Below are 14434 nucleotides of genomic sequence, written 5' to 3'. Positions count from 1 at the left end.
ACATCCCAATATTGGAAGAAATTTCCTGTAAGAACAGTTGTAATATGAACAAATGTGATTTGTTGCTATTTTATAACGACATGTTTTACCATTTGGAAAGTGACATAATGCAGTGAACTAGTGTTTTCTAAATGATCAATGCATCTATTATAAAACCATGCAGGAGTAGCAGATTCATTCAAAGTGGAAGACAGATCAATCGAATTAAACATGCCAAAGTACAAAAAAAATTCATTAATGTGCTTTTAATCTCCACATACTAACTAACCCTTAAAAAACTAGCACTTCTTATGTTTAGGTTTAGTTTAAAGAAAAATATCCACAATTATTTGTAAAGGCTGTTAAGATAATCTTCCTTTTTCCAAACACATATATGTAATTATAAGTCCGTATTTCTGTTCATGTACTTCAACTAAACAATGTATTGCAACTGATTGAATGCAGATGCAGATATGAGAATCCAATTGCCTTCTTCTAAAACAAACATTAAAAGAATTCTCGGAGCCAACCCAAATGCCCATCAATGATAGACTGGAAAAAGACAATGTGGCACATACACACCATGGAATACTATGCAGCCATGAAGAAAAAATGAGTGCATGTCCTTCTCAAGGACATAGATGAAGCTGAAAACCATCATTCTTAGCAAACTAGAATGGAACAGAAAACCAAACACCACATGTGTTCATTCATAAGTGGGAGCTGAACAATGAGAATACGTGATCAAAGGGAGGGGAACATCACACATTGGGGCCTGTCAGGGGATTGGGGAGTCGGGGAGGGATAGCATTAGGAAAAATACCTAATGTAAATGATGGGTTGATGGGTGCAGCAAACCACCATGACACGTGTAGACCTAGGTAACAAACCTCCATGTTCTGCACATACATCCCAGAACTTAAAGTATAATAAAAAGAACAATAATAAAAGAATTGTATAATGTAAAACAATTCCACTCTTCTCACTAAATATTTTCTTGTTTGGGAAAAATATAGGATTGCTTTTTCCTAGAAAATATTCATGTTTAAATGTAATAGGTGTGTTTTTGTTATTTAAAATATAATGATAAAGAATTGTTTTTATAAATCTCTCAGTTTTAATTTCTAATATGATCGACTGTGATAAAGATAATCTACATAAAGAAAAGCTTTTTGGATGCTCAGTAATTTTTAAATGTGCAAAGAGTCCTGAGACTGAAACATCTGACAACCGTTTATCTAAATAGAAAGTGATAAGGGGCTGTACTAGGGTAATGGCAAACCTCTGTAACTGGAAACTGAAGAGCAAAACTTGCACAGAAATGAGGTTCCGGGTTTTAGAAAGACATTTAACCCTATGTATCCTTTAAACTAGTTGTTGGTATAAATTTTCAAAAGAGTTGATTTAGTTGAACCCTAGATACCACCTTCAGATCCTTAAAAAAATCAGGTTGTTTAAGGTCAATTCCATACTACTAAACACAGTGTAATATTTATAAGAATTCTTCCTGCTAATTTCTAGGCCACATACAACAGGATATAAAAAGCCAAAAGACAAAGGATAAATTCTTTCATATGTGTGTAATCCTATAAACCCTCTGTGAAGTTGATTCTCATGTTTTTATTTTACAGAAAAGAAAATCAAATGTAATTTAATAAGTCACAAGGAAGTAAATAGTTGAGTCTAGATTTTGAACTACTTTTTTTTTTTTTATCAAAAGTCCAGGGCTTTTATCCACTTTATTCTAGATGCCTTTGTTTCAGGTTTGTTGGGTAGAAGTTGGTGTGAGGAGTTTTTTGCTTTCATTTACTTATTTATTTTCTGCCATGCAAATAAAGAGTGCCTATTCCATTTTCATTGATATGTATGCAACAATCCAGTGATCAAGGATAAAACTGTATTACAATGCATTTGCATTCTCATTAGCTACGCACATTTAAATGTTAGATAACATAGAGATAGCTATAAACAAATACATAAAATGTTCTTCCAATGAAACCTTGGATGTCCCTTCTTCTGAGCTTCAAACTGCTGTAATTGTTTCCTGCATAGCATTTATGCCTGTGTTCCTCATTAACAGCCATTAATCATGTGTTCCATTAACAGCCACTCTCAACAGAATCAGGACTAAGCTATTAAACTAAGTGTAGGATGATGGCAATTCTATGAATAACTAAGCCAATAGGTGTTGAAATTCAAAGAGAAGTGACTTTTAGCACTTTCCTGGGATTCATCCATGGTATGAATAAATACACTGCTTTGAAACAAATAATTTTTGTGAAAAAGGTTGCAAGATATGTGTTTGATAGCAATGTTAAATCTAAATGGATAATAAAATATTCTTACTTCAAATAGAAAGCCTGTGCTAAGCAAGAAGCATCAACAAAAAGACAGATATTTCAATTGTACAGATTACATATTAAGACTTAGTGAAATAAAAGATTATATGCTTGGGATCAATACTGTATAAAATAATTAGGTTTCTAATAAATTGACTCATTTATTTACAGTCCATGTCATTTTATGAGAGATTGAGCTTTCACAATAGACTTCAGACCACTTGAGTAGGAAATGAACAGTAATGGAGGAAAGGGAGAATATACCACAGGGCAACTCTGAAATTAAAAAAGCTTGAAATTGAGGTCTTTTTATACTACATAGTAAGTGATATTAATTTATTATGTCTGCAACAGTTCTCTAGATTTCTCAAGGTTGTCAATACATTTGAAAGAAAATTAAATTTGTTCTGCGGTTTCCCAAATTGTACATTAAATGGATGGAAGATACCGAGATATAAATGTTAATACAACTTAAGGAAGGACACGCAATGATAACCAGAAGATTTTATATTCAAAATAGAAGGAGAAAAACTATTCTCAGCAGAACATCATAGAGACCAACAGAAAAGGAAAACATCAATCTCAGCTGAGAAGATGAAGCGTAAAGTTCAATTCCTGCTCTAAAAAGCAACTGAATTTCTTTACAAAACAGAATAGAAAACAACTGTTTCTAGAAAAGTGCAATGGGAATTGGGTTGCTCCTTGTCTATAATTCTAGAAGAAAAGGCATATGCCTAGTTCATAAGTCTATGCAGTTAAATCCTGGTTGGTTAACACACTATATTGAGTCAAAAAGGACAAAATTCATTAAGGATTTCCCATGAAGGTGTTTTACTTTCAAGTTGTATCATTAAAAATTCACCTAGATTATTTTATTAAATAGATAATGGCATAAAATATACACTATTTCTTCAATTGAATTCAAATATTATGCACATGCATATTCATATATATTTAATATAGAAAGAAACACAGAGAATGAGGGAGGGAGTCCACTATTTATTAAGTACTGTGTTAGTGAGCAGGTCTCCCTTAAGAACCTTATTAGACAGATTACAAACCTAGGAGAGTAAAAAAAGGTATATTACAAAATACATACAAAAGATGACAGAATCACCATTCCAAAAGATCTTGGTGGATAAGAATTATGAACTGGATCTAACAAGATGTAACTTAAAAGTAAAAAAGTCTATAGTGTTGTACTAAGCTCCTTCCAAAGCAACTATGAATTTATAGGAGATGAAACACAGTATTCACCAGGCATAAGAATAAAGCTTCTGTAATCAAGAACAGTTGTATCCATCTTTTTAAATTCCAGCTCCCATCATAGCAACTAGTCCGAAGCAGATCTTTAGTATTTGTGGAATTGACTTGCATGGTGGTTAGGAATTTTGTTATTGGTAAACTTAAGGAGAGTTGAGACAGCAATGTCAACAAAAAACAAAAATTTTTTAAAAATGGAACTTTTATTTTACTGGTGGAAAGATAAAGTTTATAATTTGGCTCGGTTTCTTTTTGTTGTTTGTTTTTTGGTCAGGGCAAATGTAGATCATTATTTTTAACACTGGAGCTGTAGTTTAAGAGCAGATAGACAAACTATAATGAGAATGGATGAACACTAAAAGATCTCAGAACTACATCTTATAAGAAACAACTGAAGGATACTAATGTTTAACTTGCATAGGAGACTACTCAGTTGATTTCAAAGACATGAAGTATAATGGTAATGAGTTATCACTTATTAACCAATCACTATTGCAATATATACTCATTTAATCCTGCTAACAGACATATGAGGTTGGATATTACTAGCCCAAACCCCCTTTTTTTAACTAGTGAGAAAACTGTCATCCTATAAGGTAAAGTAACATATCCAAATTCATACAGCTACAAAGTTACAAAGCTGATTCATAAAATGATTTGACTTCAAGGCCAGGAATTATTACACTGTGTCTTGTATTCCACATGACCTAAGCACAAAGGAACTGAATGCATGCAGACAAATTTCAGCTCAGTATAAGAGAATTGTTACATTAGTTCATGGAAGGAGATGTTTTAAGGTGTTTTTGTTAGTCTTTAGGAAACCTCTGTAACATTTTATTGTGAAAATTATATCCTTTAATGTAAGAGGATAAAAATAATACTCAACATTGGCAAAATAGCCTATGATTAATTGAGTTTACCTATGAGTTATCTGTTTCTAAGCTAAATCCCTAAAAATAATATTGGAATTAAATATTTCTTTCAACGTCTTCCTTCCATGCTTCCCAAGAGTGCAGTTCACTTTTCAAGACCAACTGGGAATATGTATTTTCAATGTTTATGGTCAAAAGATAGATACATGCACAAATATATACACATACAGAAATGAGAACTACTTCAGAACTGGTGTTAACTTTACAAAAAAAAGAACTTACTCTTTGTATTTACAAATTTGTTTATAAAATAAAAGCACTAGTGAACTTCTATTTTATAAACAAATTTGTAAATACAAAGAGTAAGTTCTTTTTTTATACCTCACTTCTAAAGTAAGGCATAAAATTCAAAAACATATCCATGCTCCTCAAGGATCTTGTTGCAGGCCACTCTAATTCCATATGCCATGTGGCTCTTCCTAGAATTCCTACACTAGAAAACAGACTGAATGCAAATTTTGTTTGGTGTTAACAACCTTCTTCTCAGAAGCATATGCCTATCGAGAAAGTCTGGAGTTAACAAGGATAAATAATTCCAAACAGGTCTATGAGATTTAAGATGTGAAAGATCAACATTATCTTTAGCCGACTTTACTGGATGCCACAACCTTCTGATTTCTGTAACCAGTTCTTGTGCCTCTTCCCCACTAAGACAAAATCATAGGCAAACAGAGCTTCACCCTAAGAGAAACTGGGGAAAGCGGGGAACAGGTTTTCTCCACAAAAGTTTATTTGTTTCTCATTTATTTTTCAGATAATAGAGGTTCGCTGTTGTTTCCAACAAGTCGGTAGGGAAGAAAATTGGAAAAACATTATTACCTCTTCTTAGATGTTAGCAACAAGGACTGCAAAAGAAGATTGTGTGTCCCCCTACTCCCAAATAATCAAAATTGGCAGTAGAGATGAAAGAGCATTGGGGTTTTAGGGTTGTTAGGGCTTCACCAAGCCAATGTATTCCCTGCCAGATTATAAGGAGAAAAAAGAGCTGGAAAATGGAGTGATGTTAGCCCCCTTTCTTATTTTGCACTGCTGCCAAAAACTAACTCTGTCTCTCTCCCCAGTCCTTCTCTCTCCCTCCCTCCCTTAGATGTGTTTGCACGGAAGAGTGCCCAGTGAGGAGACCGACTCCTTGGATCGCTTTGCGCAAAATCCACCCCTTTTCTCTCCTCCCTCCCCTCCAGCCTCCGAATCCCTCTTGGCCCACCCTCCCCTACCGCAGCCACCGCGCGGGGTCGGGGATGAGCCTCTCTGAACTACTAAGGTGGGAGGGGGGTATAGGCAGAGGAGAATGTCAGATGCTCAGCTCGGTCCCCTCCGCCTGACGCTCCTCTCTGGCTCCTCCAGGACTGGCCTCTGTAAGAAATAGCAAGAGCTGTGGCAGCGGCGAAAGGAAGCGGCTGAGGCGCTTGGAACCCGAAAAGTCCTGGTGCTCCTGGCTCCCTCGCACTGCGGTGCCCGGCCGGCCGGCAGCACCATGGACAGCAGCGCAGTCCCCGCGAACGCCAGCAATTGCACTGATCCCTTGGCGCCCTCCACTTGCTCCCCAGCGCCCAGCCCTGGTTCCTGGGTCAACTTGTCCCACTTAGATGGCAACCTGTCCGACCCCTGCGGTCCGAACCGCACCGACCTGGGCGGGAGCGACAGCCCTTGCCCTCCGACCGGCAGCCCCTCCATGATCACGGCCATCACCATCATGGCCCTCTACTCCGTCGTGTGCGTGGTGGGGCTCTTCGGAAACTTCCTGGTCATGTATGTGATTGTCAGGTAAGGAAGGCGCCGGGGTTCCAAGCGGAGGATTCAGAGGCTCACGGGGGTGCAAAGAGATACCTGACCCCTAGGGCTCAATCTTGGGCGGGAGGATGAGAGAGGGGAGGTAAGCCGGGGAAACTCTGGAGGTGACCACGGACAGTGATTGCTATTTCTGTGCAAAAACCTACTTTTCTATATTTCTCCAATTGCTAAAGAAATACTCCAAAATTTCAGAAGCAGAGAAGTTGCTTTGGTAAAAGCTACAAAGGTCTAGGGGTGGGGGTGAAGATAAGTGTAGACTTAGAGCTCTTCCATATGCTGAGCAAGGAGAGCTCTTGTCAGAGTCTTACACTCAGTCCCTTTGCAGGAGCTATGGAAAGAGTAAGTTGTGAAAAATGGGAGAGAAATTCTTTCCCAAATTTGATTGGGGGGAGGCGGGGAGAGGGTGGTCAGACACAAGTCTTCTCAGTTGTTTTGAGATAAACCTTGGCAACTTTCCTACTTCTGCTGGTTCAGTACTTCCCTGTACCACAACCCCACCCTTTCTGCTCCCCTGCCATAGCAACCCTTACCCAACTCTTCCTTTCATCCTGAGGCAACACTAGATAAAGGAAGTTTTCCTGGCATCTCTCTATGGTAGTTTTGTTCTGTTATAACAAACATGACAGCTGTGTTGCCTAGACTAGTTTGCCGTTGGTAGCTTCAGCTTGCCTAAGTCACAAACTGCATCTGGAATGGGTAGGGTGGTTCAGGAGAACCACAGGGCATGGCTGTATTTCAATGCCTCCACAAGTTGGAGCTAATTAGGAGTGACCAAAAGCACCATAATTCCACATTAGAAACTATAGAAACTCTTATACAGAAAGTTGTGATGGGTGCTCTAAACAAAGTGTTCTTATCAGGTAAAATTAATTCAAAAGAATTGTGGACCACTTTCTGTTTACTCAGATCTTCCACCTATATTTAGCAGAGTGTGCAAGCTCTCAATATTGATTGTGATTGATACTGATTGTGTTGGTGTTGATGTGTATATTCAAATACTACATGTGAATGTGAAATGTCATATATCTGTTTTTGTTAAAGAAGATAAATATTTTAACACTTTAAAATGGCTCCTAGTTAGATGTTTTTTGTTTTTTGTTTTTAACCGGGGTATGTGTATGTAGGGAACATGGCATTTTCACCTTTAGTTACAATATTTCACCTATTCAGCAAGTATTGCAGGTTTGAGTGGACCTCTTAAATCATTTAACAATTGCTCTCCCTGGTATGCTTTTATTACCAAGATGCTGCAAATTGCTTATAAGCAATTCTTTCCACTCATGTGTCTGAATTCTTTAATTAATGATTTTTAAAGAGTAAAGCTAATTTCCCTGATCTTTTCATGAGGAATAAGATAAGTATTGTCTCTGAGAAAAGAGCACCATCTATTGAGAGGAAGGCTAACAACAGAAGGAAAAATGCAAGAAGATAAATGGAAAAATTTATTTTTAAAAACATTTACTTTAAGTAATTCAATACAATGATTCACATTAAAGATTAAAAACCAAGTCTCATTCTGCAGTTATGACGATAAAAGTTATAATTAAAGGCCTGCTTTGTGAAAAGAAAATATATTTTTCATTTATTCTATAAGAAATTCATAGAATCATAAACTAATCAAACTACAAGGGACTCTAGAGATTATCTGTGCTAAGTAAACTGAGGCACAGAACATGTAAATGATTTTCTCTAAGAACAGATGTTCATTAATTCATTGCCACTGAATCTTTCCTTGATAACGTAATTTTGAGTTTATTATGCTGGCAAATCATGATTTGAGTTAATTCAACTATTAGGTTGACAGAGTGGGTTGATATAGCAATAATAACTTGGGAATAGCAAATCATCCCCAAATTCTGTATGGAATCCTGGAGGGAAAATGCATGAAACAGAAATTACCAAAGCATCTAGGAATCCTGCCATCTGAAACATAATATTTTATTCCTTTTCATTGCTTCTCCTTGGCATTTTCCTTCCTCATTTTTCTTCTCTTTAATTTATGCTTTCATATACAGAGAGAGCCAATAGACTGACAACTGGCTGTGAAATGAGCAGATAGGTCTTATTCCAGTATAGAGGAGGTTGCCGGTTGGGTGAGTTAGTTTTAAAGGCATTACCTCTGGCCTCTTGTTGACTTAGAGAAAGATGGTGACAGTGCATCTTACTGAGAACATGATATTATGCTTTATTTTCAGTACTGAAAGTTCTTACAAAATGCAGTACTATTTGAAAGGTCATCCTAGACACCCACCTGTGGCAGATTGGGCTTTAATTGCAGGGTCAGGTAACCCTCTCAGAATGTGACTGTGAAACAGAAAAATGGGCAGGTTAGTGACAGATGAAGTGACAGGAAAAGCATCTGGGGATTGAAGCAAGTATGTCTATTCAGCCGAGAATATTTTTTTTTCCCATTTATTTGTTTTATTGCATTTTAGGTTTTGGGGTACATGTGAAGAACGTGCAAAATTGTTGCATAGGAACACATGTGGCAGTGTGATTTGCTGCCTTCCTGCCCATCACCTACATCTGGCTTTTCTCCCCTTGCTATCTCTCCCCAGCTTCCCACCCCCCACCGTCCCTCCCCTATTTCCCCCCAACTGACCCCAGTGTGTAGTGCTCCCCTCCCTGTGTCCATGTGTTCTCATTGTTCAACAGCCGAGAATATTTAACTGACTGTCTCCAAGCTGCGGTGTTTAAACTACAAAATGATAAGTTCAGGGATGTATTGTTCTTCTAAAAGGCTGGATATAATGTAGCATCTATTAAGTATTCAGGAGAAATGCTCACTTCCTTCCCTATTTAAAATTCAAAAAAAAAATACTATTGAATGATCACGCAGTTACAGTTTTCAGATTATATTAAGGTAATATTTATTAAAATGCTTTAGTACATTGAGTGAATCATGAAGCTCAGATGGCTATGGCAACAACAACAAGAATAATGGCTAACATGGACGCTGTGGTTAACTCTTTGATTTTGTTTCCAACACCATCATCATCATCCCTTCATCAAAAACGTTATTAAGTAGTATGACTTAAATGAGATTTTTAAACAAGGCTACTGTAAGAAATACTAGGGAGGAAAGGAGAAATTGTTATATGTTCTAAAGATTTTAAATACAGATGATGAAAATGTTATCAGTAACCATCATGTGAAATCATTTTTGGTTTTAAAGAAAAAGAATGATTGTATTTTTAGAAAATATGATTATTATCACAAAGATTTTTGAAAATATGAAAATTATCGCAAAGATTTTAGAAAATATGATTAAAATATTATAAAAAGTAGCAATCACTTAAAAGGGGATGATAGTATGTCATTGTCAGGAACAGTAAAGAAAAAAAATCAAAACAAAAAGTTACAGCCACCAGAGATGTTTCACTTATTAAAAATATGTAATAACTGAACCAAACTATAAAATTACCCAAAACTGCAAAAACTAATACAGACCCAGGTTGTGTTTATTGTGAGATTCTTTTCCCAAGGTTTGTTCATGTAGCTATGAACATGGTATGCATAGACACGTGAAGAGTGGAGGGTTAGAAACTTCAAGATCTCTGTGGGCTGTATAAACCATCATTCCAGTAAATTTCAAATGAAGAGTGCCAAGTAATAGTGTCTTCACTTTAAAGATTATTTCTTAACTTGGTTAGATAACTGCTCAACATAATTAATTACCAGAGAAGGACATTTAAATACATGCAAGACATTATTGTAATTTCTCCTTCCTAACAAGTATTTTTGATTTTATTAAAAGTCCTGGAAACCTATACTTGTTCTATACTAAATATTTGATTCAGGTTTAAATTTTAAAATGATCAATTATACTTGATTGAAACAGAAGTATAAGTTTTTAAACTTAATCCAGATTTAGGTAGCTAGAAACTAGTGAATGATAATGTTTTATCTAATTTAAGGATATGTGTGTATGTGTGTGTGTATATATATATATGTACATTTATTCACACACACATACATATATATTTGAATCAATTTGAATGCACATATCACTAAATATGACCATTAGTAATATTCATAAAATGAAAAGATAATATTTATTCAGAAAACTGAAATATTAATAAAATTTACTATTTCAAAATTCACAAAATATCTTAGAGGATGAATTTAAAGAGGAAAACACTAAATAAAATTCAATTCTTAATTTAATGGCTTATATTAAAAAAGACTCAATTGCATGCCTTTCACTTAGTAAGGGAAAGCTTCTTGAAACTATTACAGTTTGAGCTTTATTTGCTATTTTCCATATAGATACTCATTCAGAGGAGAACAACTCTTGTTCCATGTCCCCTAAACACACTAAATTGTTTTTACTTTCCTTGGTTATAAGCTGTGTCTTTGTCATTTGCATGGCATTACCAATCAACGAGTTTTTTAATATTCTTCCCTCTCTCTTTTCTTTCTTGAAAGAATGACCTATCTGATATTTTATGAAACATCTCCAAAGATAAAAAATGTATAATTACAGAGCAACTTTTCTCTTATAGGATGGATGGATGGATGGATGGATAATTGAGAGATAGATAGACAATAAGATAGATAGATAGATAGGCAGATAGATAGACAGAAACTGTTGAAGTCTCTTCTCTGCTCCCATTACCCCTCTTTCAATGAAACTACCACTATCATAAATTTAGTGGTGAGTATTCACAAACACGTTTTCAAAAATTTACTATATATGGAAACACATATATGTAGTAAACATATGGAAACTCACATATGTAGTAAGTGTTTTTGTATGTTCTCAAAACTTTTTATAATTGGTATCATATGTTTAAGCTTAAACACATAATTTCCCTAATTACCCCAAGTTGTTGTAGTTCCAGTAGGCCAATGCTAGAAAATAGATGTCAAATAAAACAAACATTCTGGCCATTAACTCTTCTGAATACTTTTAACTGAACTTATTAAGAAAACTATGTGTTTTAATTAATGTTTAGGTATATTTAGAAAAAATTCAGCTGCTGCTACAAAACTAAATCTGTTAATAAATTTAAATAAATAATGTCTCTACTACTAAGAAGAAAATAAAAATAATTAATTGGTGTCTGCATGTATTCAAATAATAAATGCCGACAATATTCACTTTGAGATTTTGAGCATCTAATAGGATCCCTTACATATAAAAGTTGAAAATGTTATTTCTTCTAGGATTCCATTTAAGGCAGTAGTTGAAACTACTATTTTCAGCTACTGTCTTAAATGGAATCCTAGAAGGTCAGCATCAAGAAAAAATAAGCTCATTTTGATAAATCACATACATCAATATGAGATTTTAAAATATACTAGATTTTAAAATATACTAGTGTTGATTGGGCACTGTGGCTCTCACCTACAGGTGTCTGACTCTCACCTTAATATTTTAAGGTCAGAAGTAAGAAAAAATGAGCTCATTTTGATAAATAACGTACATCAATATAAGATTTTAAAACATACTAGTTTTTGGTTGGGCACTGTGGCTCTCACCTACAATGCCAGCGCTTTGAGATACCAAGGCTGGAGGATCACCCGAGGTCAGGAGTTTGAAACCAGTTTGGCCAACATGGTGAAACCCCGTGTCTACTAAAAATAAAAAAATTAGCCAGGCCAGATGGGGCACACCTGTAATCCCAACTATTTGGGAGGCTGAGGCACAAGAATTGCGTGTACCTGGAGGCAGAGGCTGCAGGGAGCAGAGATCGCAACACTGCACTGCAGCGTGGGGGACAGAGTGGGACTCTGTCTCAAACAAAAAATGATCTATTTTTTTAAATTTTAAAAAAAGTACTAGGGGTAAATACCAAGATTAAACAGAGCATATAATTTTAAAATACTAGAATTTCAAGTCTTTAATCCTCATTAAGTTTAATCTTTATCTAACTGAAACAATTATATGGGACAACAGTCTTCAAACTTGTGTATAGATGTAGACACTTATTTCAAGAACTTGGGACCCAATATATAAATCAGATCACAGAACAATCGTCCAGACGTAATCATATGTTGGGGCCAAGAGCACTGCTTACCTTGCACCCATACCTCCCGCCAGTGCTGTTCCCAAGGGGCCTTCATAGAATTTCTAGGGCTCCACCGGGCAAAATTTGAAAGCAATGGCTTTCATATGGTTTCAGATTCTTCTTGTGCCCGCCTCATGTCCTTTACCTCGCCTTCTACCTCAGTCCCTGATATGGCAGTCAGTTTTGCCCAAACACTTCACCTTGACTGCATCAATATCATTTATATTCTGCCCTCAGGCTTCTCTGTTGGAGTAATTGCCCTCCAGAGGAATCAGCATGGCACTCACAAAGGCACTCTTTGAAATTTCAGGGAAGGCAACACCACATGGAAAAACCCTTGACCAGGAGGTGGAAGCCTGTGGACAAATGCCACCCTCACTCCCCTCTTCTCAGGTTTACAATTCTGAAGGTGCAATGACAAGGCGCTCAGAAGGTCTTACCCACATTATGACCATCTCAAGAGCATGCCTTGTTTCCCTCTTCCCTCGTTTACTCTTCTAGTCCCCCACTCCTCTCCCCTGGAACCACTATTCAAAATGATTCACCTTCACACAAGGTCATTTTTCACGCTCTGCTGAGCATCTTTCCTGTTGTTTTATAATTGGTCACTGTATGTTAGCACAGTAAAATCTGGTTAATAAATAGAGCTCTTATAGACCTATCAATAAAGGCTTATCGTTAACTATCAAAATCTCATAAGAAAAATTCTAATAGGCAGCCCCAACTAGAACTACCAAGAGAGTTCATACGATAAGCTTTTCTTCCAATTTTTGTTCCTGCCTTGGGATTCAGGAAAGGCTTTTTCTGGTAAGTTTTGCTGAATGGAGACGAAGTGGGCACCAATCATGCCCAGTGTTCAGTTTACTTCTTCTTGAGCTCAGGGTGATAAAAGCAGATTTGTCTGAGCTATATAAAAGAAATGAAGCCTCCTATGCCTTCTGGCAAATTATCTGAGGATAGAAGAAAAAAACCCTACCACTCCCTTTTCCATTAATTTCATGCCATATAGTAACTTTAAGAGTATCTTGTGATTAATTGAGCTCAAGAAAATTTCAGTCTTCAAAAGCAGGCTGAAGTATCAAATGCAAGAAATGTCATACACAAGAAGCATCATATATTGAGTTTGCCAAGCAACACCTTTCCATACCCATCCTTTCTTCCCTCAGGTAACATTTTTCTTTCCCTGTCAATTTCTCAGAGATAAATTTAGAAAGGAAGAACAACAAGGAAGAAAAACCTTGCCCTGGCTCAGGACCCCAAGTGTCAGTTGTGACTCAAATTAAAAGCACTCTGTGCCTCACTCTCCTTGTCTGTAAAAATGTGTAAATTGGACTAAAAACATCTTAAACCCTTTCTAGTACTAAAATGTCCCAAGGCAACTTCAATGACTATCAAGAGCATGTTTTTCCCAGCAATACTATCTGGAGGAAAAGAGGAATCATCCAGAAAACTAAACAATCGTGGTTTCCGTTCCATCACAGCCTATTGGATTCTATATAAGCTCGAATAGGTTCTGTCAGAGGGAGAAAGGGCGAGTGCACGCTGAACTACCAGGTGTCGTGTTTATGACTAGGCCGGTAAGTGAAACTGAAAGTTACCGTCAAGCCTTTATTCATATGCTTCTAGAGGATAGGCAAGAGGGCACATAGGAAAAGGTGCAACCCCACAGTGTTCCGTTTTTTTTTTTTTCCCACCGAAACCACCAGGCGAGCATCACGTGTTTGAGCAGAAACGCAGGAAGGAGAGGGGAAAGGGGAGTGATCTTTTTACTGTACAGGGAGCCCCAAGCAAAAAGTCCTGCTGTTTTGTGGACCCCGGGGCCTGGTGACAGGGAAAGACAAGGAATAAAAAACACCAAGTCAGAGTATGTGCTGCCTCCGTAAGGGTGAGGAATGCATAACACCTAAGAGCGTGATTGGCAAAGGTGAGGCAAAGCAAAATTCTCTTTCTCCCTCTCTCTTTCATTCTCTGTTTAATTTATAGGAGATTGTTTTAATATTTGCCTTCAGATATTAGTCATATCCTGGATGTTGTATTCCAAATCGGATGCAAAGAGGTCCTACCAAATTTAATCAAGTGAACTTTCGTAAACCAATGGGTAGGGCTCTCCCATAAG

At 36.6% G+C, this 14434-nt stretch overlaps 1 protein-coding gene across 3 annotated transcripts in view; it reads left to right on the top strand.

Annotated features, from left to right (window-relative positions):
• The window catches only part of OPRM1 (opioid receptor mu 1), a 114755-nt gene that overhangs the window by 16725 nt on the left and 83596 nt on the right, over nucleotides 1-14434 (top strand). The window contains exon 1 of one of the 3 annotated variants that reach the window (XM_032258760.1): nucleotides 5542-6277. The exons of 1 other annotated variant lie outside the window; for it this stretch is intronic. In XM_032258760.1, the coding sequence (XP_032114651.1) occupies nucleotides 5988-6277 (290 nt within the window). In that variant the 5' untranslated portion in view covers nucleotides 5542-5987. Of the gene's footprint in view, nucleotides 1-5541; nucleotides 6278-14434 lie in introns of those variants that run through there. One more of the 3 variants, XM_032258762.1, reaches the window with a different exon arrangement.

This window comes from Sapajus apella, unplaced genomic scaffold (genome assembly GCF_009761245.1).
Source record: "Sapajus apella isolate SASKATOON/1434 unplaced genomic scaffold, GSC_monkey_1.0 scaffold105, whole genome shotgun sequence".
Lineage (NCBI taxonomy): Eukaryota > Metazoa > Chordata > Mammalia > Primates > Cebidae > Sapajus > Sapajus apella.
This window is presented reverse-complemented; position numbering and strand designations above follow the sequence as displayed.